Below are 24,508 nucleotides of genomic sequence, written 5' to 3' on the forward strand. Positions count from 1 at the left end.
GACAGCAATAAAAACCGAGGCATTCTAATCCCTCTTTGCTCTATCCGAATGCTTAGGAATAGTTTGGAGTTAAGTTTAGGGGTTGGGTCAAGTTGCTTTTTCTGGATGAGGGTATGGTTCAGTGGTAGGTTAATGGGTTCAATTTGGCTTCTATGCTCAGCTTTGTGGGTGTGAATAATTTTGAATGAAATGGTTACACCCCCGTATTACTATGCCAAATTTATTTTGCTGACAAAATATAGTGCATTAGTGGTGAAACTCTATCAGTGCTACATAAAGTGACATCCAACAGCTAGGCTTGGTAATCACATTGGTAATGATGTTTTATTTCTCACCACCAGTGAGCCCAGCTATTTTTATTTGTTGTGTTTTCAAATATCTGCTAACTAGAGTTTCTGCTCCCTGTTCTAAATTTTATAATGTATCCTATAAAATACATGACTACTGAAAATTGGGTAACTACTTGTAATTCATCGCTGAAGTATTTAGATCATGTTATTAGAATGCAGTTGCACAACATAGGAATTCAGATTGGTTTACTGATGGTTCAATTTAAAGGAAATTTTTCCCAAATTTCGCCCATGGAAGCAAAAAAATGGTAATTTTGACCAAATGATTGGTTTACTGATGGTTCAATTTAAAGGAAATTTTTCCCAAATGAAATATGGGACTGCCAATACTGAATTCCTTCCCCAAATGCTAGTTCCTGGCTGATACTGTGACTCGCTAGTTTCAGTAATTTCCTAGTCTGGGTTGGAGAACAAGCCTGCAGATGAGGGAAGCTGAAGTAATGTCAGAAATCCTTGTCTGTATACCAGTGACCCTTTTTGTATACCAGTGACCCTTTTGAGACAGGGACTCAAAAGGGTCCATTTATAAACCAGTGAATGTGACTTTCACCAAACATTGTCTTCAATCTCTCCTCTTTATCCACTTCCCGTGAACTGACATACCTGTGGTTGTACTGGGATGATGCCTGAAGCTGCAGGCATCACCCCGGTACTGTTTTTTTAGAGGCGGTGTTCGGCTTTCAGGAGGTAACAGCTGATGCGGCTCAGCAGCCGCTCGGCATTATCCCAGCGAGTGGGAGGGGACGTCCACCCCCCCCCCGCTGCCTTCCGCGGCTCTGCCTTGGTCTCCCGTCCTACTTTAGACCCACGATCCCTCAAAAAAAGAGTACCTGTTACTGCCTATTACTGTCACAAGAGATGTTTACATTCCTTGTGACAGCAATAAAAGTAATGAAATTTTATTTAAAAAAAAAGCATTACTTAAAATAAGAAGAAAAAAACATTTAAAGTGCCCCCGTCGCCGTGAGCTCGTGCGCGAAAGAAAACGCATACGTAAGTCGCGCCCCAAAAATAAAAACTCTATTCCAACCACACATAGGAGGTACCGCAGCAATCGCCAGAGCTTGAGCAATAATTCTAGATCAAGATCTCCCTTGTAACTCTAAACTGGTAACCTTTAAAAAAATTTAAATAGTCTCCTATAGAGATTTTGAAGTACCGTAGTTTGTCGCCATTCCACAAGTGTGCACAATTTTAAACCGTAACATGTTAGGTATCTATTTACTCAGCGTCACATCATCTTTTACAATATACAAATAAATTGGGCTAACTTTACTGTGGTTTTTTTTTTTTTTTTTTTTAAATGCAGTGGAAATGTATTTTTTCCAAAATAATTGCGTTTGAAAGACCGCTGTGCAAATACTACGTGCGTTACAAAAAATATTGTAACCACTGCTATTTCATTCTCCAGAGTCTTTACTAAAAAATATATAAATAATGTTTGGGGGTTCTAAGTAATTTTCTAGCAAAAATACTGATTTTAACTTGTAATCAACGTGTCAGAAATAGGCTTGGTCCTTAAAGTGGAGTTCCACCCATTTTAGTGACTTTAGATGTATATAATCCCCTTTAAAATGACTTTTAGCAATGGAAAGTTTTTCTTTTTTTTTTTTTTTTTTGTTTTTTTTGCTAGTAAATACCTTATTTTCTGCTTTATTTATCCTCTTCTCACTTCCGGGTCCGGTCGGCGATTACGTCATTCGGCGATTCGCAGTGTGTGCTGGGATGTATCTCAGGCCATGAAATCTCACATTATTACACAGGAGATGAGCTGTACTGCCTGCTCTGCCCCGCCTCCGCCCCGCCTCCTGTCAGTGAGCTGTACTGAATGTATTGTATTGAGGCCATGCTCCGTCCCGCCTCTGCCCCGCCTCCTCTCGGTGAGCGAGGACTGAAATTATATCCTCACTGAGCTCACTTAGAGGAGGCGGGGCAGAGCACGCAGTACAGCTCATCTCCTGTGTAATAATGTGAGATTTCATGGCCTGAGATACATCCCAGCACACACTGCGAATCGCCGAATGACGTAATCGCCGACCAGACCCGGAAGTGAGAAGAGGATAAATAAAGCAGAAAATAAGGTATTTTACTAGCAAAAAAAAAAAAAAAACTTTCCATTGGAAAAAGTCGTTTTAAAGGGGATTACATACATCTATGTAATCCAATTTATTAAAAATTAGCTCATTATGAAATGCTTACCTTAGAACAAGCCCCGCCGTGCCGCCCGCTTAGCTGTATGACGGGCGACATGTCCAGTCGCCCGTCTTCCGGGATCGCGGCATCCGGCCATCTGATTGGCCGAAGCCGCGGTGACGTCACTCCCGCGCACGGAAGCCGACGGTCACGGCACGGAGTTCTGAAGGAACGGCACCAGCGGCCGTTCCTTCAGAGCGCATGCGCCAGTGACGTCACTGGATGCATCTAAGGTCAATATCTCCTAAACGGTACATGTTTAGGAGATATTTACAGTACCTATAGGTAAGCCTTATTATAGGCTTACCTATAGGTACAAGTGTCAGAGGAGGGTTTACTTCCTGTTTAAGTGGTTAAAACACACAGACATAGATGATTCTGCTGAAGATAATGTTTGCTAAATTTTAGATTTCAGTGCCGGTTCACACACATGCAATGTCAGACATCGCATGTGATTCGCGCCACACTGCTATGCAAATCACATGCAATGTTTATGCAGGGTTCCCGCATCGCATTTGTGAACCGGCACTTAGTAATTTGCCACAAAGTTTTGACAGAAGAGTGCCAGCATTACAGCAAATACAGCAAATAGTTGTAAGGTAAACTCTGCAATGATAACTTCCAATTTTTTTCTGGAAAGGGTTTCTTTGAAAAATCCGTATAGTGGTTGGATGTGTGTGTGTGTATATATATATATATATGTATGTAAGTGTGTGTGTGTGTGTATATATATATATATATAATCATTTTTTTCTATTATTATTATTATTATTATGCTCAAGGCTTAAAACACAAAAAGCTTTTTTACTTCGCTTAATTTTGAAGTATTGACTAATATTATGTATTGCCATTTATTTTCACCAGGTGAAGTTTAAGGCTCAATTCACACTTGTGCAACTTGTCATGCAACTTTGGACATGGAAAGTCACAGCCATTCTTTTCAGAGTCACCCGTTCAGAGCGGTCTGACTTAAACTTGCAACAATTTTGAAAAGATGCCAGCACTACTTTGGTATGACTTTTGATCAGACTTAGATCCTTTGAGTGAAAAGTCAGATCAAAGTCGCACTAGTGTGAATGAAGCCTTAGACTTCTATTTTCTCCTTATCCCTTGCCCCACTATAAAGTGATTTTATAGCTCAGTAGCTCAAACTGACATTTACAAGTAAAGAGCAAAGACACCCCTCTCTCCCTCTACCTTCGGATTCCCCTTATGTTTTCGTGCGAGACCTCATGCTTGTAAGAAGATGATTATTCTACTCCGTGCTCTGCGAGTTCTCTGGCATGTATTACATGTTTAATGTTTATGTGTAAAACTTTTCTACTTGTGTTCTACTTGCTTCTTCATGGAGAAAATGAGTATATGTTCATATGGTGTGCCTTAATATTGCTAGTATGGTAAATGTTCTGCCCGCTTTAATATTGCTCCATTCTGTTAAAATTTTTTGAACAGGCAGTTTAATATTCTTCTTTGTCTAGCTCACCTCCTCAGCTGATGCTGAGCAAAGTGTTCACTGCACGGACTGGGAGCAGCATCTATGGCAGCCTTAACACGTGAGTTTGTTTTCACATCCACAGGCCAGCGTGGAGCATCTTAGTAATTAGAAGGTGTAGTAATTCTATATATGTCCTGAACAAGATTGCATGAGTTTAGCTCTGCTGGACTGTTAGTTTTTTGAGCAGGACAGCTACTGGATTATGTCATTATCTATTGTGAAGGCCACTGTGGTATAACTGGCACAGATTCAAGCTTTTGTCTTCAAAGCTTTTTTGCTATTAACCGTTTATGCTGTTTTGGTTTATTAATAGAAAGCATGACACAAAACAGGTTGTACCTAGTAAACCATAGTATATATGGCCATTGCTCAGGTTACCAGGTATATTTAACATGTAGTAGTGTACACAGTGCCATCTTAAGAGCATTAAATGGCCCCGGACAATGCAGTGCAATAGGGCCCTGCCTACACAATCACCCACGAGAATAAAAATTCAAATTATCGATAGGGCGATATTTATTGGTACAGCAGTGCCAGGCTAATGACAGCTTCCAAGTTCAGCAGCAGCGTCCGGTGAACACACACATGAATGGGAGTCAGTCTCAACTGTCCTGTGTGTGCCTGTTCCCATGGAGGCGGACAGGCATTCATGCAGTTGTGGGCTACCCCTCCACGGCCCAAGTGGCCTGACAGCAGTGCAGAACTGACAGGAGCTTGCCACCTGCTATGTTCGGTGTGCACACGGGAATCGGGACTAATGCTTGGCTGGGTCGCTGGGAAGGTAAGGCCCCCCTTGCAAGTGGGGCCCCTGGGCATTTGCCCAGCGTGCTCATTCGTAAGATGGCCCTGAGTATACAGGAAACCCAGAGCAACCAGGCAGATTTCACCATTATCACTGTAGTGTAGTCAGAATCGTGCAGGGGATTTTCTGATCTGCTGTTACATATTGCCAGATTTTGCACTATACCCTTTGCCCTATATAAACCATTGAAAAAAAAATGTATGTGATTGTGTAACTGTAGTAAGTTAATTTTAGGGATGAAATGTGCCACTTCAGCATATCAACAGGTAAGATTACCAAAGGGAAGCACTGTGAACAGCTTTGTGGGTGTCACCTTGAAAGTAATTGTAATTGTTTTTCATGTGTTTTCAACTACAGATTACAAGACAGCCTTGAGTATATAAGCCATGACAACAACACGCTAAAAGCTGAGAACAGCAGCATTATGAATGGTCTCCTTGGAAACATAGGTAATATTACATAGAGTAATGACATCTAATAGTCATAAATACATTTTACATACCGTGTCTTATATTAATTGTGGCACCAAAAGACACAGTAGGGCTTATTTTCGGGGTAGGTCTTATAATGTTCTGTCCCTCTCTTTCCTCCCTGCGTGCCAAGAATCCAGTGTGAACCTAGTTTACCGTAGTGTATATAAAATCCTAGGATGCACTTTATTAGTGTTTTATATATGTCCAGTGTGTGTTTTTGTAATACAATAGTGTAAAATACCTTCATTACATCACTGCTGTGTCTTCGACTCTCTCCTGTCTTTCTCCTCTCATACCGTAGCTTTCAGAGGGCGATCTCAGCCCCTCCCCTCTGCAGTTTACACAGAAGCGCCAGGTAGATTAGATTACAATAGTGTGAAATACCTTCTACATCGCAGCTCCGGGCTCAGCTGATCTGCCGTCCTCTTCTCCCCCACTGACAGCTGGGGGTCACGGAAGAGCCTATGTATCGAAGGTATTTCCCACAATTCTAATCGAATACCGGCGCTTCTGTGTAAACTGCAGAGGGGAGGGGCTGAAATCCCCCTCTGACAGCTACGGTATGAGAGGAGAAAGACAGAATCAGCTGAGAGCGGAGTGGCGATCCAAGGAAGGTATTACAAAAGCACACATTGGACATTATTTAAAACACTAATAAAGTGCATCCTAGGATTTTTCATATACTAAACTAGGGCTTATTTTCAGGGTAGGGCTTATATTGCAGCCCTCCCCAAAAATAACACTAGGTCTTACTTTCAGGGTAGGTCTTACTTTCGGGGAAACACGGTACATGTGACTTAAAGCAGAGCTCCACCTAAAAGGAGAAGCCCAGCTTGTCTCCAACCCCCCCACTGCCTCATTTGGCTTCCCTGCCAGTTTCACTTAGTGGAGATGGCGGCGTCAGCACCCGATAGCCAATTGAAAAATCGGCTTGGGTAAGGACAGCGCTGGATTCCTGGAAAGGTAAGTGTCCTAATATTAAAAGTCAGCAACTACAGTGTTTGTAGCTGCTGACTTTCAATTTTTCTGAAGGAGCCTGGAGCTCCTCTTTAAACTCAAACATCATACTGACTTGTCATGAGAGAAACAGGCAAGCTGCCTTTGTTAACCTGAAAATGCCAGTTTGTTGACTGTCATTCTGCTGTTTGCTTTATCCCAGGGCAAGTATGCAGACTTCTGCTTTTTATTCAACATTCCTGATCTGCATACTTGTTCCTGGGTAAGTAAATCAAAAATTATTATTATTCATTTGTCAGAAGTCATTTATTAAAAAAAGACACACTGATGTAAACGAAAGTGGTGGTCCTACAAGTTAGATCTTAAAGCAGTATAAGGCCTGTTACAGAGTAGTAAAAAATGCTGAGTTTTTTTACTAATCTGAAATGATGCATTGTAGTCTATTTGACATTGCACACAGCTGAGTAAGGATCAGTGGTACAGAGTACAGAGCAGTAAAAAAAAAAATACACACTCACTATAATCACCCACAGCATTCAGAAACACATGGTGTAAGAGGGCCTTTGACACAACCTCATACTATAGTAACACGCGGCCGTGAAAGAGTCTCCCACCAACTGTAGCCCCCCAAGATTATAAGTAGAAAGATTCAAGGAGAGATTGCTGTGTGTTTAAAGAGAGCTACTTCTGCTGTCCTGTGTCTGTAGAAAATCCACAATTCTTTGTGAAGCCTGCGTTTTACAAATAAACGCTTATTATATGATACAGATTGTATACACATAGTAAAAAGAAAACACTGAAAATTGTTTACAATGGGGAAAAATGCAACAGGTTGACCTAAATCATTCCCCTCAATAAGTCTGCTGTTTGGTATGCGTGTTAATATTTTATTTATGTGAAAATACATTCTTGCTCTAATAAATAAATGTGTTATCATTTGCTTTTCTGGATCTACTTGACTCGGTTTACAATTGCGTTTAATTCTACACATGCTTTTTTTGTGCCTTATGCTGCAGAGTTGTGTATACTGAATAGAACCTTGTTATACATAGAATTATTTTTCAAACATTGGGTTTTTTAGGCTTTTAAAGAAATGAAATTGATTTTATTTTTTAAAAGTTAGAATGGAAAGCCTAACCATTACTACAGAAAAGCATAGGATTTAACCTTATGAAAGCAATGTATGTTTTTATTATTTCAGTAAACTGTTTTGCTGTCCTCTCCCTCTGACTCAATTTACTGTGTTTATTTTATTAATGTGTGTAGTTTTATTAAAAAACACATCTGTGTACAAGCAGTTTATCTGGGTTGACCATTTGTTTAATTCAGATTCATAGTTGTCTTATTTATTTAGTATAAACAATAATGTGCAGATTGCAGTAACCTGTGCTAACCATCAGTCATTTTTCCATTGGGTATATTATGGTATATGGTAAAATCCAAATGTCACCAGTTACTGCTCTATTTGCACTTTGCAGATTAATAAAATCATGTGAGTGAGCACTATGTTCAGCATTTTCACATAGGTGTAAAAGTGATGTGTTTTTGTACATAAAAAGTTTTGTTTTTGTTAAGCAAAGGAATTTGAGTTACTAGAAGTAGAGAATATTTTCTATCACAGGGGAGCATTCTTTCTATTCAATTTACATTTAACATAGGAAAAGCAAAGCTCAGCTTGAGCAGCTCTCAGAATTTGTTAAAGTGGAACTCTAGGTAAAAATCTTAATTTTAGTATCTCAATAAAATGGCCCAGTTTTATGTCCCACCAGCATTCTGACTTTATTCTGCACATGTCACGTTGACATCATGCTTGTTAAAATTGTTCACCTGTCTTATTGCAGAACTAGGCGTAATATGCTCAATTCTCAAACACACCAGGATAAGGATCCTTATTTTTTGAAAAGTGGCAGTTCTTTTTAGAGGAGTTCAATGAGACACTTTTGCTTTTGTTAAATATTTGTGAATGCCTACTTTTTTAGTGTTTTTCTTTTGTTGTATGAAAACTAGTGCAAAGAACAATACAACTATTTCTCTCGGCAACCAAAGTTTCAGCTTTCATTTTACAATCTGAACTGACAATCTGAACATTGCTGCTTTGAGTAGCAACTTTATTTTTCCCTTCCCTAGTTTTCAAAATAGAGTTTTTTGAAGCAAATTTGTGCTCACTTGCATGTTAAAGCAGATCTTTCAGATAACTGCTAAATTTAGAGTTCAGATACAGTTTTATTTGCCAAAATGTGAAAATGTTCAGCCAGTTGTGTAGTTCACATACCTTTTGTCACTCTACATAGCCAGGCAGGTGACAGTTATTTCTCATTTTTGCTGTGTACCATCATGTCACGCTATCAATTCATTGTCCAAAAAACAGATCCGAGATGCCTTTTAGTTGTTTGCCTGGAGTTCCACTCAAATCAAATGACTGTCTACGCCTGTGTTTTCCCCTGTACTTTTTATTTTCTCTCCATGCTGTTATACTTCCTTTTAACTGTATTCTCTTCCATATGTATTCTGAATTTGAACATTTAGGTCTGTCTCAGCTCTGCAGCCCCAGGCGGGCATTCTCTGAGCAGGGCCCGCTCCGCCTCATCCGGAGTGCTTCTTTCTTTGCAGGTGTGCTGTGTGAGGTGTAGTGTAGCCTTTGTATTCCATTGCATGCTCTACATGTGGCATCTACTGTGGAAATAAGGATTTAAAAAATACTTTAAGCATAGTTTGGAGGGACAGGATGGGTGGAGTAGCTGGGTCAGCACAAAGAGTAATTAGATCTTCCTCAAAGAGAAGAGGGCTATGACATGCAAGGAAGAAGGGAGAGGGACTCAGGAGTTGACTAGTCTCTAGTTCAAAGGCACATTGCAAGTTAATAGAATAAAAAATTATAAATAGAAGAAACACTGGCAGTAAGCATTTAAAATACTTCATTTTTTTGCTTTTACCTGCAACCTTTTAAGTTGGTGACATTGTTTCTTGCGCTCAGCCTACTGCAGATTTATTGTGGCAGAGTGGCCCAGCTATGCTGGATTTTGTACATGTGCTGGATCACATACATGTACGTGATCTGATATTTCGGGGTAGTGGGGCGCACCTGTCTCAGCCAATGAGGAGGGGAGTCCAGGGCAGCTGAGACACTCCTGCAACATCGTTGGATAGAGATGGGCTCAGGTAAGTATTAAAGTGGCTGAGAGGGGCTGCTGCACACAGAAGTTTTTTTTTTTTTTTTTATCTTAATGCATAGAATGCATTAAGATAAAAAAAAAAAAAGTCTGCCTTTACAATCTCTTTAAAGCCATAATCAATAAGGCTTGATAGCAAACATGCTAGAAAATACAAGTTTGGTTTACATACATTTTAAGGTTGCATAGAATTTGTTCCAGGTAAGAGCAAAAGGAAAACCTTATTTCCACAGCTGACTTTCACTCTTTTCAACATACCTTTGCACGCCTGTCGGTTTTAAAATTTTGAGCTTCTGGATTCTTTTACAAACACATGACCTGTCAATCCAGGTGTATAAAAGCCCGGCTGAACAGAAGTAGGCCTAATATATTGTATAGCTACAGTTTTCCACACAGTTATTGTTGTAAAATTGCAGCTTTTTCAAATCAATATATTAGCTATACAAAGGAGTCATTACAGCGCAAAGATCATTAAAATTACTTTTTTTTTATTATAAAGCTTTTTCACTGTCACCCTCATGCTGATGAAAATGTCCACAAATGGAACATGGTCAGATGTGGTGTTTTATATTGCCATTTGGTGACACTGAGGTTGTTAAACAGCTTTGATATATTGTGCTAAACTACGCATACACTATTACATAGTGTAGTAATGTACTAGCAAAAATTTGGATCAGCATTTTTATTTTATCCAAACCACAAATAGAGCATAAAAACAACACTGACATTTTTTATGCCAATAAAATGTTTTCTAGGATAATTTACAGTTACTAAAGTGATTGATATATTCAACTATTCAATTGGATTGAGTGAGATAGTCTTGTTCAGCTGTGCTGTGGCTTTTGGTGGTGGGTTTGCATGACTGCTACACTTGGTTATCAAAATCCCTCACTAGACATTATCTTCAATTTTAGTTCACTTCACTTTGGAAGGGTGCTAGATTATCTGCTCGGTGCTCACAGGGTCTCTGCATTTGTTTTATATGACTTACCTGTTGAGCTTTGTTTTACAGTACATAGCAATCCAATGGACATGCCTGGCCGGGGTTTGAATGATGACAGAGACAGTGGAATAGCAAGATCTGGTGAGCCTCTTTCTGTTAAAGACTATTTCTGTAACATGTATACTGACATGACTTTTGAAAACCTTGAATTGATCTGTGTTTGTCCATTTTAACTATCCACAGCCTCGCTCAGCAGTCTTCTGATCACCCCTTTCCCATCTCCAAGCTCATCACTTAACAGCAGCTGTGCCAGCAGCTACCAGCGACGCTGGCGTCGCAGTCAAACTACCAGCCTTGAGAACGGTGTATTTCCTCGATGGTAAAAACAAACTACTTCCTGTGTTAAGCACAATATTTCCCTTAGTAGGAATGTGACTAAAAAGTTTTACATAATTCTTTTTAAACAGACATGTACTTAGAAAGTTCAGTAGGCTGCTTTTGCTGACCTCTTTGCTATGAAAATGTTAGTTTTCTAACTGTCATGATTATCCAGTTTATTCAATAATTTTTAATATACTGGCTTTGAACACTTTTTTGGGTTGGGAGCTCTAACTTCACTATTATATAGTTGTTGTGAATCAATGGGATTGATTTACTTAGGCACCTTTCACACATACGGTCCGTTTGTCCGTTTTTCATCCATCCGTTGACAGATGAAAAACAGACATCAAATCATCTCTATGTAAAAATGGATGATCATCCATTAACATCCGTTTTCATCAGCTTCCGCCAATGTCCGTTTTTTGGAACGGGTGAATGCCTTATTTTTCATCCGTCAAAAAAACGGAGCGGACCAAAAACGGATGTAAACGGATAAATGGTCCGTTTTTCATCTGTTTTTGCATTGGTAGTGGATGTAGAAAAAAACGGATGAAAATGGACGAAAAATGGACGAAAAATGGATGAAAAAATGGATGAAAAACTGATACATTTTGACATGACTGAACTGATGAACTGAGCAGACTGTATTTGTGAAAGGGGCCTAAGTCGACAGTGCAAAATCTGGTGAAGCTGTGCATGGTAGCCAATCTGCTTCTAACTTCAGCTTGTTCAATTAAGCTTTACCAATAAAACCTGGAATCTAATTGGTCTCTTTGCAGAGCTTCACCAGATTTTACACTCTCCAGTTTTAGCAAATCAAACCCAATCGAGTCAAAGTTTCTAAGCTGAAGCCTGCCAGGTTATTAGTATTTTTAGAAGGCCAGCTAAGACCGCCCCCTTATTTTGTTTATAGAATAGTTGCTAGGAGTCTTTATTTATAAGAACTAAATTACCTTTCAGAAAATTTCTCCCTGCAAATTCCATTTCAACCACAGACATCAAACAATTAATGTTTGTGTAATTGTGGCCATACACGGTGCGATAACTGGAAAATCAACATCCTTTTTGACAAAATGATTGAATCCGACATTGATCAAGCATGGCAAAAATGGCATGGCCAAGTATAAAGCGGTAGATAGTGATGGTTTTCATTGATCAATTGTGGCGGCAAAATAAATTCTACACAGTCGACTGATAAAGGGTTTTCGTTTTCTTCCATGTAATTTAATTCTAAGTGATTCACAATGGTGTGAAAAACATGACCATTTTATGATTTTTCTTTTATTTTCTGCCACAAATGGTCGACTTGGGTTTTATCTCATGTATGTATGGGCACTAGAAGATTTTCTCAAAAGGAAAATTTATTGTGCACAATCATCATTATAGGATTCCTGGTATACATAAAAAAAATTTTTTGTTTTGAATGGTTTTCTAGGCTTTGTGTTTTTCTTGTAGTTCCTGTTTAATTTATTCAAATGGTTATAGGCATAAATCAAAGCTTTTTCTTTTAACAGGTCGGTAGAGGAAAGCTTTAACATGTCAGATGAAAGCTGTGGGCCCAGCCTGGGCGTTGCGCGGAAAAAGAAGATCGCTATTGGTGTAATTTTCTCTTTGTCATCTGATGAGGAGGAAAACGAAAAATTCCATGAGTTTTTCTTCTCTCACTTTCCTCTCTTTGAGAGTCACATGAACAAGTTGAAGAGTGCCATAGAGCAGGTACACTTAAACAGTGTCTTTGTATATTTGGGATGACATAACAGAAATGATAAAAGTTGTAATCACAAAGTCTTATGACATTATTTTTTGGAAGTTTTTCCCAGGGGCTGGTCTGATTTGTTAAATTCTGGCGAATTGGTTTAAAAAAATATTTATAAATGTATTTCTTCTTTCCTTCCTCAACGGACACAGCGCTTCATTGATCATAACTACTGGATTATATTGCCTTCTCCAGGAGTAGGACTAGGCAGAACAAAAAAACACCTGGCCAAGCCCATGGGCCGTCCTCAGCTGGTATATAACCCACCTCTCTGCTTTAGGTAATCAGTTTTAATCTGTCTAGTCAGAAGTAATGACCTAGGCTCCCGACTGGGATTTTTGGTCCTATCAATTTTTTCTCCATCCTTCCATCTTTTTTCAGTTTTTTTTTTTTTCTCTCTGGAGATCTGCAATCAACTGGCGGGCTGGGCGGACTGCAGCTATGCGCTAGGTCGGCCACGACATAGCCTCAAAGAAAGAGGCTGGCCTGAGTTAAATGTCTTGCAGGGTCGCATATGTCTGAGTCGCAGCAGTCTCCTAGCCGCCAGCTCCCCTACTTCGGTGGCGAGGATTCTTTCTGGAACGTTACCCGCACCATGGAAGGGTAAGTACAGTCCCCCCTTGCCCCTTTTGGCGTTTTTTGGGGTGGACGCGGGTAACCTCCAGGGATGGTTGGACCTGCCTGCAGATTTCCTCCTTCCATCCTTAAATCCCTCAGTGACCTGGGCTTCCCCCACTCCTTTTACCCCCTGTCTGGACCTGGAGTCTTGTGGGGGTCCCAGGGCAGAGGATGCAGTGGAGACCCCTGGGGTCTCCCCCTGCTATCCCTACTCTATAAGTGTCCTGGGATAGTGTACATTCTGGCCTGGTAGTCTGGAGGGGTCCCAGTGTGGGAGACCCCCTAGGTGCATGCCTTACTGTTTGCAGTGTGGGTATAATGCAGAGGGGTCCCAGTGCAGAAATTGGTGCAGAGTGCGCAGTGGAGTCTCCCCTAATGTGTGTCCTACCTTTGGGGGGGCTGTCCCCTTTGCAGAGGGTGCAGCATGGCCGAGGGCGCAGGAAAGATCCTGGCAGCATGCTTCAGCATCTGTAGCTGATGGCGGCCATTTTTCCTTAGTCTGGCTGGTCTCCAGCTGGCGGCCAAGTTTGTTTAGCCCGATGATGTCACACGGGCCTTTTTCTCTTAGTCTGGCTGGTCTCCAGCTGGCGGCCATGTTTGTGTAGCCTGATGTCACGGGGGTTATTTTCCCTTAGTCCGGGAGACGCTGGAGACGACTGAAGCCTCATTGGGATGCAGAAGCTCCTCCTCTTCCTTCTCAGTTTCCTCTTCCTGTGTCCGGGACAAATGAGCATGGATGGCGTCCATGGTGATGCTCGGTCTGAATTCTCGGTGCTCCTCCGATCCGTAGGGTGAGTCTTCAGGGGTCCCTGTTATCTCTCTCTCTCTGCTGATGGGTACCCTGAGCCTTGGGGGGGGGGGATCCTTTATTGGTGCCAAAAGATTGTTTTTGTACTGCAAGGTCTTCCTTTCCTTATGGAGCCTCAGGGTCAAATCTCCCCCACTGACCCCCTCATGAAAGTGGCAGGTCCCTTCTGAACCCCAGCTTCCCGTGGTTGCACTGACGGTGGCCCTGCAGTCCTTAGTGTTTCAGGTGGAAGTGGCGTGTGGGCAAAAGCCCAGGAGGAAGCGTCCCCTGCCTTTCCCTGCTCAGTCTGTCTCATCTGATTCTGAGCCTGATGCTGCCGTGGACATGGCCCGTCCAGGGGGCTTAATATTACACCCCAGTAGCAGATGAAAAAGTGCTGGTAGACGCACTTATCACTGCAGTGCATGAGACTTTAAAAATGGAGGCTGCAGCCGATGTAGCCACGGACGTGGCTGTGTCGTTGGGTACGCATAAGTCCCCTCACAAAAAAAAGGTGTTTCTTTATGTGCCCTTTTTTGACAGGTTTTCCTGTAAGGAATGGGAACAACCAAAATTACCCTTTGTGGTCCCCAAACGTTTTGCTGTACTTTACACTTTTGAGGAGTCACTTTTAAAAAGGTGGACTCGTCCACCGGTGTTGGACACTCCTGTTTCCAGGTTGAACAAGGCTACCATGATCCCTTTAGAGGAATTCCCAATCCTACAAGGACACGGTTGACCGGAAAGCAAAGGCTGTGGGACACAGCATGTTTACTATGGCTGGTTTGACATTGCGGCCAGTCTTTGCCTCAGCCCTGGTGTCTCAGACCCTAACTGAATGGGCCAAGCTTTTGCGCCAGGGCCTGGGGGGGTCAGCAGGTCCCAGCTGTTTATGTTGATTTAGCAGAACAGTTGGTCCATGGGCTGCAATTTATTTGTGATGCAGCTTTGAATACAGCTCCTGTGCTGTCCAAATTTTCTGTTTCAGCGGTGGTGATTAGGCGCGTGCTGTGGCTTAAGAATTGGTCCGCAGACCAAGCCTCTAAGAAAGCTGTCATTGATCTGCAGTTTGGAGCTACCCTGGAGACATCATTAGGGATATCACGGGGAGGATAGTACCTTCCTGCCATGGTCTAGGGAAGGGAAGGAGCCTCATTGCAGGCCCACCTTCTCTGCCCATAGAAAATTATTTTGTGCTTCTGGGACGGAGAATAAGGGAAATAGATCTTTCAAATCTTTCCCCCGGAAGGTTCCAAGCATCCTTTGTCTGGTAAGCCCAGAGCTAGCTTCTCCGGACCCGCAGACAAGACCCCTTTAGCATGAAGGTCTGCCCTCACACATTATTAGGGTGGGGGGACATCTTTGCTGGTTTCTGGTGTTGTGGACCTCCTTCATGAGCATCAAGGGGATCCACAAAATGATTATTTGGGGGTACCCAGAAAGGGGGACAAAGCTTGTCCTTGTTTTTTAGGTCCTGAATCTCCTTGTGCGGATTAAATTCCTGCAAAGGTTCAGGTGATGTCCGAACTACCTAAGGTCCACCCTATCCCTGTCCAGGGAATTGATTTACCTAGGTTTGATTCTAATTCTGACCAGGGTGGTCCTTCAGGCCGTAATTCACTGGCTGCTGTTACACAAATAGTTCTCTCTCCCATTTTGCATGCAGGCTCTGAGTCTGGTTCACCTTCAAGACAGTTCTGTTTGCACAGTCCTACATGCAGCTCCTTTAGCAGATTCGGCTCCACAGGAGGGGATACCGAGGTTTGTGGCGAGATCACAGGTTCCTCTGGCAGACACTGCAGGTGCCCAAGGGCCACGGTAAGCCAGTATCATCCTCGGCTCAGGCTTCTTCTCCAATTCCTGCAAGGAATCAACGGCGAGGATCTTCCAATCATTCTAGTGGCCATAAATGTCCATCTGGGGCTTTCTCTCAGAGAAGACCAGTGTCCCAAGAGCTGATCTACCATCATGCTTTACAGTCGCTGGTTTTAATGGCTTAGCTATTGAAAGCCAGGTACTGAGGGATTAGAGGTCTGTCTGGATCAGTGATCCCTACTATGGTGAAGGGGAGGAAGTTGTCTTCCAGCAAGATATACCGTTGTACGTGGAAAGCATACATTTCTTGGTGTGAGTCGATTGGCGCTCATCCTTGATCCTTTTCTGTGGCTCGGATCTTAACCTTTCTTCAACAGGGCATTGATCAGAAGTTGGCCTTGAGTACCATCAAGGGCCAGGTGTCTGCCCTGGCAATCTTCTTTCAGCGACCTCTAGCCACGCACTCTGTAGTTCGTACCTTCATTCAGGGGTTTCGACATGTGGCTCCACCTGTGTGGCCTCTTTTGCCACCATGGGATTTAAATTTGGTACTTTGGGTTCTCCAGAAACCTCCATTTGAGAATATTCAGGAGATTCCCTTGCCTACGTTATCCCAGAAGGTGACATTCTTGGTTGCGATTTACCTCAGCCCGCAGGGTATCGGAATTGGTGGCATAAACCTGTCACAGTTCCTATTTAGTTGTCCATAGGGATAAAGTGGTTCTTCATCCCTGTCCATCATTCCTGCCCAAAGTTGCCTCTGACTTTCATTTGAATGAGGATATTGTGTTGCCTTCCTTGTGTCCCAAGTTGGCTCATCCCAGCAAATTTGCTTTGCATTCCTTGGATGTGGTTTGTGCAATTTGGGTGTATCTGGCAGCTACTGGGTCCTTTCAGAGGTCAGACACACTTTTTGTGGTTACGGACGGACCAAGGAAAGGTCTGGCCGCTTCTTCTGCTACCATCTCCAGATACATCAGGCAGACGGTGACCCAGGCCTATTCCATTAAAGGTCCGGTTCCACCTTTCCCTGTCATGGCACATTCTGTTTGGGCGCTGAGTACTTCTTGGGCCTTCCATCATCAGGCACAAATATTGCAAGTTTGCAAGGCGGCCACTTGGTCGTCGGTGCATACCTTGACAAAATTCTATAAGGTAGATACTTTGGCATCTGTGGATGCTTCTTTTGGCCGCAAAGCTTTGTAGGCTGCTTTTTAAGAGGGGCTGTTCCCTCTTGAGAGGGGTTTTTCTTTAAACTTTTATTTTTCAGAGCAGGCTCCTGTGACCCGGTTAAGGCTCCTGTGTCCTGGTTAAAGGCTGTTATGTTTAGCTTTGGGTTATTTTCCCCGCTCCTCATATTTTTCTTTTGGCACTGCTTTTGGACGTCCCAGTAGTTATGATTTATGGATCGCTATGTCAGTCGATGAACGAAAGAAAATGGGATTTTTGTACTTTCCAGAAAATCCATTTCTCTGAGTTCGTTGAAGGACACAGCACCTACCTATGGAGTTCTGATACTTCTAATACTGCTACTAAGCTGACAAACATGAAAAGTTATTGCAGCCCAGCGGGCAGCAAGTAAACAAAAAAGTGCAGGAATAAAGAAAAAAAGAAAAAATTCATACTTGCCTAGGTGGATGCAGCTGATTTTGCATCTGTCCCCCCGATTACCTCTAAACCTAGTGAAGTGAGTCATCAAAGACCGCTCCTGTGATTCTCTTGAGACATAGGGCCAAAGGAGCTTTGGACCTACTTCTCCTTTCATTTTATTTTCTGATTTAGTATTTAACTAAACATTAGCACAATAAATGGTTATACTGATTTTGAGTAGGACAATATTTAGACGATGTCATGTTAGAGAAATGATTGTGTATTTCTAGAGGCCTTATTTTTTCTAGTTTTGAAGTATAACAGAACAGTCGCCCTTCATCAAATGTGAATATTTGTTGACTATAGTAAGACCTACTATTCAGGCCTAAATTTGTGTATTATCCTAATGGGTTGGGCCTAAATTGTCAAAATTTCAGGATGAGACAGGCTGCAGTTTGTCCCAATATGGGGGACTCTTTCTTCACTTCCTTTCCAGATGACACCTGCCACCAGAAGCATAAGCAAAATGAAATCTCACAAAAACAATGGGGTACTTTTTAAAAAAAGTGATTATTCAGTGGTACATGAAGCCCAGAAGACACTGGCCTGTTGGGCTTATAACTAAAATCTAGCTCTACTCCTGTATGGGGAAAAAAAAAGAATAGGAGGACCTTGCAGGCTTAAAATCAATGACAACAAATATCATTACATTGAACTGCAATTGGTTTAGTTTTTTTTTTTTTTTAATTAGAACGTTTTTGAATAATCGCAAGATAGCTGCGTGTTTATAGATGCTCAAAAACATTTGTCTTTTACCTTTATCTATTTAATAATAATTATGATATATTTTCTTTAAAAGGCAATGAAAATGAGTCGCAGATCAGCAGATGCCAGCCAGAGAAGCTTGGCTTACAATAGGATTGTGGAGGCCTTGAATGAATTTCGGTAAGCACAGTGTTTTAAGTGTAGCCTGAATCCGAAGGGACTAACTCACCCCTGTGGGTTGGAGCTGTAACTTGGAAGTACATATTAGGTTCTACACATGGAAATACCCAAGATCAGTAGTCCAAATGTGTGAACAGAGGATTGATGCAAACACTTCATTAGTGGTTATAGAGTGATTTTGTTTAATTGTATATAGTTTAATCTTAGTCTGTGATAATCCATAAAGAAAGGGGCTGTTTTCTGGATTTTTGATTACATCAGCACTGCTTTCTGTCATATATTTGCTGTCCTAAAACGCACCTTGATCTTGACATAAGTCCTCCTGAAATGTGAAATCTGTGTAAACCAAAATACATTTTTCCTCGGTCTCTTCTTTATATTTCAATTACATCTGAATATGATGCATGCTTTTAATAATTGATGCAAAGACACAAACTTTTATATAGTGGTGCATTCATTATCTACATCTTCACAATGCAACTCCACAGTTGCCCTTTGTCTATCACATAATCTAGTTGTTTGTGAGTGAATATCCAAAATTAAAATAATAGAAGTAGTTTTATTATTATGTATTCTGTTCTGTATCTTAAAGTCAATTTTGAGGTTTCTGCCAACCACATTTCTATGAGACACTTCTTTAAACTATGGAGGATGGTTAAATGTGTAGGCATGATCTATTAACTGGAATGTAAATCATCACACTAAAATCTCCTAAGCATGTTTTGTTAGGCAGGTGAGGGAGTATGACCAGACCTCCTGATTAATATTTTATACCAACTAGTCCCTGTCTCTATTGAGAACTGTTGGCCGGGAGGCTTTGGCATTTTCTGCTGCTTCTCAAAGGCAAGGAGATGAGCCTTAATGCCAGAAACAAAATGTGTGTGCTTTTTTATTTTATTGTTGTTAATAATAATAATATTTTTTTATTATTATAAACAATTGGAATTTCTTCAAATTAGCTTTTTTCTTTCTTATCCATTTTTCTCTTTGCTGCGGCTGGTTTCTATTGATGGCTGCATGGCGTTTCTCTGAGCAGGGTTCCTGATGTTGACAATAGTATACCATGCCTGTGTAATGTGTGTTGAAATAGCCACTTATAGTCTTGAAAGTCCACGTTATAGGGTGATAATGCAGGAGCGTAGTTGGGAGAAAGGTGCAGAGCAATAACAGAAAGTGCCTAAACAAGGACCTTTATTGGCAGGATTACTAGGTATTATTCTATTGAAAACTTCAGATTTGAAAGCTATGAAAACATTTAAAATTACTTTAAAGTTCACCTTTGGAACATGTTAAATGTTCCACTCTTGAAAAAGGTTCCAGCATCTGCATCCTCTTCCCCGCTCCCCCCTCCCTGTGACAGCGATTGTGGAATGTTTTCCCCCGCACCTGCTGTCAGAATTTGAAAACTGAGCAGCCTTGCGAGGGCTCTGCATCATTAATTTTGAGTTTCCTGTGAATGAATGCCTACAAGTCCTGCTAGCCATTGCAGCTGATGACTTGAAGTTCTGAACTGCTGGTGAGCGTCCTTGTAGTCTGTTGATCTTCCTGCTTTCAGGTAACTGCCTGCCCATTTGATGTATGGGCAGACAGCTATCCTAAGATTCTACAGGAGCCTGAGATTGTACCTGCAAACTTCTGATCCTGGGTGCAATGCTCTGCTGGCTCCTTAGAAAAGAAAAAAGCACATTTTTTTATACCTGCAAAAGAAATGTGCATTTTTTTTTTTTTAAAAGGTGAATTTTGCCTTTAGCATGCTAAAGCTTAAAGTGGTTCTTAAAGCTGAAGGTTTTTTACCTTCATGCATTCTATGCATAGATGTAAAAATACTTCTGTGTGCAGCTCCCCCTCCTGCCATCTTTTTACCTACCTGAGCCTGATCTCTGGCAATGTGCACGAGGGCAGCTGCTCTCCCAACTCTCTTCCTCTTCATTGGCTCAGACACAACAATGAGAGCTATTGGCTCCTGCTGCTGTAAATAGCTAGTGAGGAAGAAGCAGGGATGAGGTTGAGCCTTATGGACACACAGTAGGGCTCTAGGAGAAAGCACGCCCAAGTTCCCCCATAGCAAGTCACTTGGTGGAGTGAGTAGCCCAGAGCGCAGGCAGGAGTCCCGAGAAGAGGAGAATGGGTGCTGCTGTGTGCAAAACTATTACACAGAGCAGGTAAGTATGACATGTTTGTTATCTATTTTTTTAAATTATTTAGTATCGCTTTAAATTAAATTTTAGTGATTGTGTTTAGATTTACTTTATCTCTTAGCACTACAAGTGGCAGATTGACCATTGTTGAGAGAGGAAAGCTAAGCCAGCCTTTTGGTTTCCTTTTTGTTTTCACAGCATGTTTTTGTCTCAAAGGCATAACTTCAACACTTGAATAAGTCATGAGATGCATAGATTTGCAGTTCTGGTCACATTTTTTACAGACATGTGATAGTGAAATATTCGCCTCTATAGGAATTTATTTAGGCAATCTTTCTGCAAGGTTCACAAAAGCAAAAAATTAAAATTTATAGTTATAATTCAAAATCTGATCATAAGCCTTAAATACAAATCCCTTTACTTTTGTCATTGAGACTACAAAGGGCTTTTTGCTCTGTTAGAACTTTCATGATCAGTATACAGCATGCTGTTTAGCGATATTAAAAGTGAGCTGGAGAAAAATATTTCAGTTGCTAGTATTTGCTCATAGGCAGAATTACTTAATTGGGAAGCTTTCTTTCAGATTACATTAAAACCGAAGAAACTCTATAAACTGAAGAAACTCTCCACTCCAAGCAGCTTCTCTCCACTGCTGTTTGGAACCCTGGGTGCCTGATGCAAGCCTTCTAAAATCCTTTCTGAAGGCTACAGACAGGACCACAATCTCCTCCATGAGAGCTCTGGTCTGCTCAGCAACAGTCTGCCTCCCTTCTCCGCTGTTCCCAGAGTCAGATCTACAGATGTCCAATAGGCAACTATTCATCTCCTCAGCATGAGTTGCTGATTGGACACCTGAGGTTTCACTCCCAGAATCATGCAGTAAAAGCAAACTATAGAAGAACCGTGAACTATTGTAAAATGGTTTTGCTTATAAAGTGAGGAACAGTTGGAATCACTGCATATAAATTAGTTATTGCTCCTACCTCCTTTCCTAGCAGAGGCATAGCATCTCCTATGTACGGTACCCCAACGCACTGACATGAAAAATGGGTCCTTGCCAACCCTGTAAACTACACTGCTGATTCATAGCACATGGAGACCGAGTAGGGAAAACTGTTATCGTAACATGGAAGCAGATCTTTTGTTCCTAGTTGAGACAATCAGTAGCTAGCTATTTTTGAGATTAGAAAGAGATGCTTTCCACACATGTACATGAGCGTAGCAGGATACTTGCCTACCCTAGAAATTACAGGCATACAAAGGGTTTTAATTCTTTTGAATTTGTAATGAGTCCACATTTTGTGGTCTAGTAGTATACAGCATGTTGTTTATTCCCCAATCTCTCCTCCACAGCTTTAATTTTTATTTTTAATTCTGCTCATACTGTATCTTTTTCCCTGGTTACATGGCATCATTCTCCCAACTCTTCTCCCTATGACAGTAGTGGGCAGTTTTCACACTGGAAGATATAGGTACTGATATTATAATGTCAGCACAGCTCTCTGCAGTATTTTATGAGGACTCGTTTACTCCACATGCAGTGCAACACTTTTTTTTCTGCATCAAAAACTCATGGAAAGTAGGTTATATGGGTTCTAATGCCATAGTTCACACTGCTGTAGTGCTTTCCAGTTCCATAAAAAAGTACGACATGCTGCTTTTTTTCCTGAACAGGACTGTACTGGAATGTGGTAAAAATGCATCAAAAAGGCACCGGACCCCAGTACAGTGAAGAAGAAAAACCATCTGGAATGCATCCGGAAAGCATTAAAAACGTGCATGCAGAAACTCATCCAGAGTGGATCTGGTGGATGTTTTTATGTGTGAACGGGCACTGACCTCAGGCCAACCTAGATATGCACTTCTAGGGGGTGTGTCCATGACACAAGTTAAAACAAGTTAAGTTAAATAATGGCCATCATTTAACTGTACAGGAGTCAGTCCTGGAGACAAATTTGAAGTCACTCTGCACATGCTCAGTTTGATGTGTATTGCTGGAGGTTTTTTTTCTTGGGAGGTTGCATGTGATCATCTCAGGGCCAATCAGCAATGTCCAGACAGAGGGTCAGGGGCCCTGCAGCCTCATAGGATGGTCAGAGGAGAATTAAATCTCCTCCTGCAAGCTTTAACCAGGCACTGATAGAAGTCACAAGACTGCTATATGCTGCTGATGAGAAAAGTTATTTAGCAGTTCATATTTACTAAAATAATTGCATTTCCATTTTTTGTGTATTGTGGAAGACCAGATACAGTGAATGCAGGGTCCTGGGTTTAGTAACACTTTAACCGCTTTCCAACCGTATAACAGGTATAAGGCGGCTTGGCTGCCTCAGATCACATACTTGGCACGTGATCTAGCACTTCCAAGTAGGGGGGGGGGTGGGGCTTGGTGACCCGGCCATTCTGAGATTAAACACAGCAGATGTTGATCAGCAGGTGCTGGGGCCCTTAATTACTGCCGGCACCCGCAAATTGTCATGAATTTACACAGAACAGAGCCCTGTCCTGACAGCGGGGAAGTAATGATTTTCTTTCTCCGCAAAGCAGGACATAAAACATGTTCTGCTACCAATAAAACGACAATCTTTTGATCTAAGTGGGATTCTTATTGCTGATTTTGGGCGCTCCTTTAACCGACTATCAAAAGTTAGTGTAAGAATTTCTGCCAGAATATCGCAGTTCCCGCTATAAGTCGCTGGTCGCCACCATTACTAGTAAAATAAATTAATAAAAAGTCTAGTATATATCCCATAGTTTGTAGATGCTATAACTATATATGCTTTATGGAATTTTTTTTTTTTACCAAAAACATGTAGTAGGATGCATATTGGCCTAAATTTAAAGTAATGCAGTGCCATTTTGGAATAAATGGCCTGGTCAAGAAGGGGGGTAAATCTTCCACAGGTCAAGTGGGTAAATGTAGGAAATCAAAAGTGCCTATATGTGAAGAGTTGTATTTGTAAGTCTCTGCTCCACTTTTGAAATTGAACATATGGGTAGCAGGTGTACAAATTCCTCCTCTTAAATTTACAGTCGGATGTGTTGGCAAGAGCCAGGCTTGGAGTCCTGTTTCCCATAATCTGCCTCTAAATTTAAACTAGTTTCATTTGTGATCAGAGGCAGAAGCCTGGTCTCAGGCGGTCTGGGTTCTGGCTGGCTGTGTTTATTAAGGTCAAGGGCACTTGGCCTCTGATTTATACAACCAGAAATTCCCTTAAGAGGAGATAGGTAGATGCCCAGAATTCTGCTTCTTACCTTAGCAGAGATCACATCACATGTTGTTTATCAGGAACTGAGCTCTGCTACCCACGATGTGCATGAATACACTACCAACAAAATAATCCGGCAACTTCAAGAAGCCAGTAACCTCAGAAGCCCTTAAAGCGGTATTAAACCACAACCAAAAATTGAATTTATTGCAGCTTACCAGTCATTTTTTTGTGTAGCTGCATTAGTGTCCTTTTTTATTGCCCTCTGCATTCACCTGGTGATCAGCCAGTAACCCACCTCTTGTATTCGAGTCCCCCCACCCCCCACTGGCTGAAGGAGTAACAGGGGCACCTTTGGACAACAGGACCCCCATCAGTTTTTGGGGAGAGGGAGTGTTAGATGTACTAGCACATTTTAGATACACTAGCAAATCAAAGCCAAAATCCAGCTAATAATTTATAAGCAATTACAGCAACAGTTTTTTTGTTTTGTTTTTTCTTTTGGGATAAGGGTTTTACGTAAATAAAACCTGGTCATTGTAAGCACCCCTGTCAGGCCCCGTTCACACTGGGGCGATCCGACTTCCAGGGGCGACCTCCGAGGTCGCAGTGTGAGCAGCGCGCCACGACCTCGGAGCGGCCGGCACGGACTTCATAACATTGAAGTCTATGACGGTCGCTCCGGGTCGCCCCAAAGAAGCTCCGGACCCTTTTTCTAAGTCGGAGCGACTTGTGTCGCTCCTATTAGAACGGGTCCGCAGCTTCCCTATGGAAGGCGACCTACGGCGACCTGTGAGGCGACCAGATCGCCTCACAGGTCGCCCCAGTGTGAACGGGGACTTAGTGTTAAATGGTTTGCTTCTTCTCTCAACTGCTACATCAGCAG

The 24,508-nt window shown here is 41.7% G+C and overlaps 1 protein-coding gene across 3 annotated transcripts in view; it reads left to right on the forward strand.

Annotated features, from left to right (window-relative positions):
* Positions 1 to 24,508, forward strand: part of FNIP1 (folliculin interacting protein 1) — a 160,424-nt gene that overhangs the window by 100,527 nt on the left and 35,389 nt on the right. For 2 of the 3 annotated variants that reach the window (XM_082257158.1, XM_082257159.1), the window contains exons 5-11: positions 4,022 to 4,096; positions 5,198 to 5,289; positions 8,797 to 8,880; positions 10,453 to 10,524; positions 10,627 to 10,762; positions 12,279 to 12,480; positions 18,190 to 18,275. In XM_082257158.1, the coding sequence (XP_082113284.1) occupies positions 4,022 to 4,096; positions 5,198 to 5,289; positions 8,797 to 8,880; positions 10,453 to 10,524; positions 10,627 to 10,762; positions 12,279 to 12,480; positions 18,190 to 18,275 (747 nt within the window). The remainder of the gene's footprint in view (positions 1 to 4,021; positions 4,097 to 5,197; positions 5,290 to 8,796; positions 8,881 to 10,452; positions 10,525 to 10,626; positions 10,763 to 12,278; positions 12,481 to 18,189; positions 18,276 to 24,508) is intronic. The other variant, XM_082257160.1, reaches the window with a different exon arrangement.

The sequence above is a fragment of the Pelophylax lessonae genome, assembly GCF_965119305.1.
Source record: "Pelophylax lessonae genome assembly, chromosome: 4".
NCBI lineage: Eukaryota > Metazoa > Chordata > Amphibia > Anura > Ranidae > Pelophylax > Pelophylax lessonae.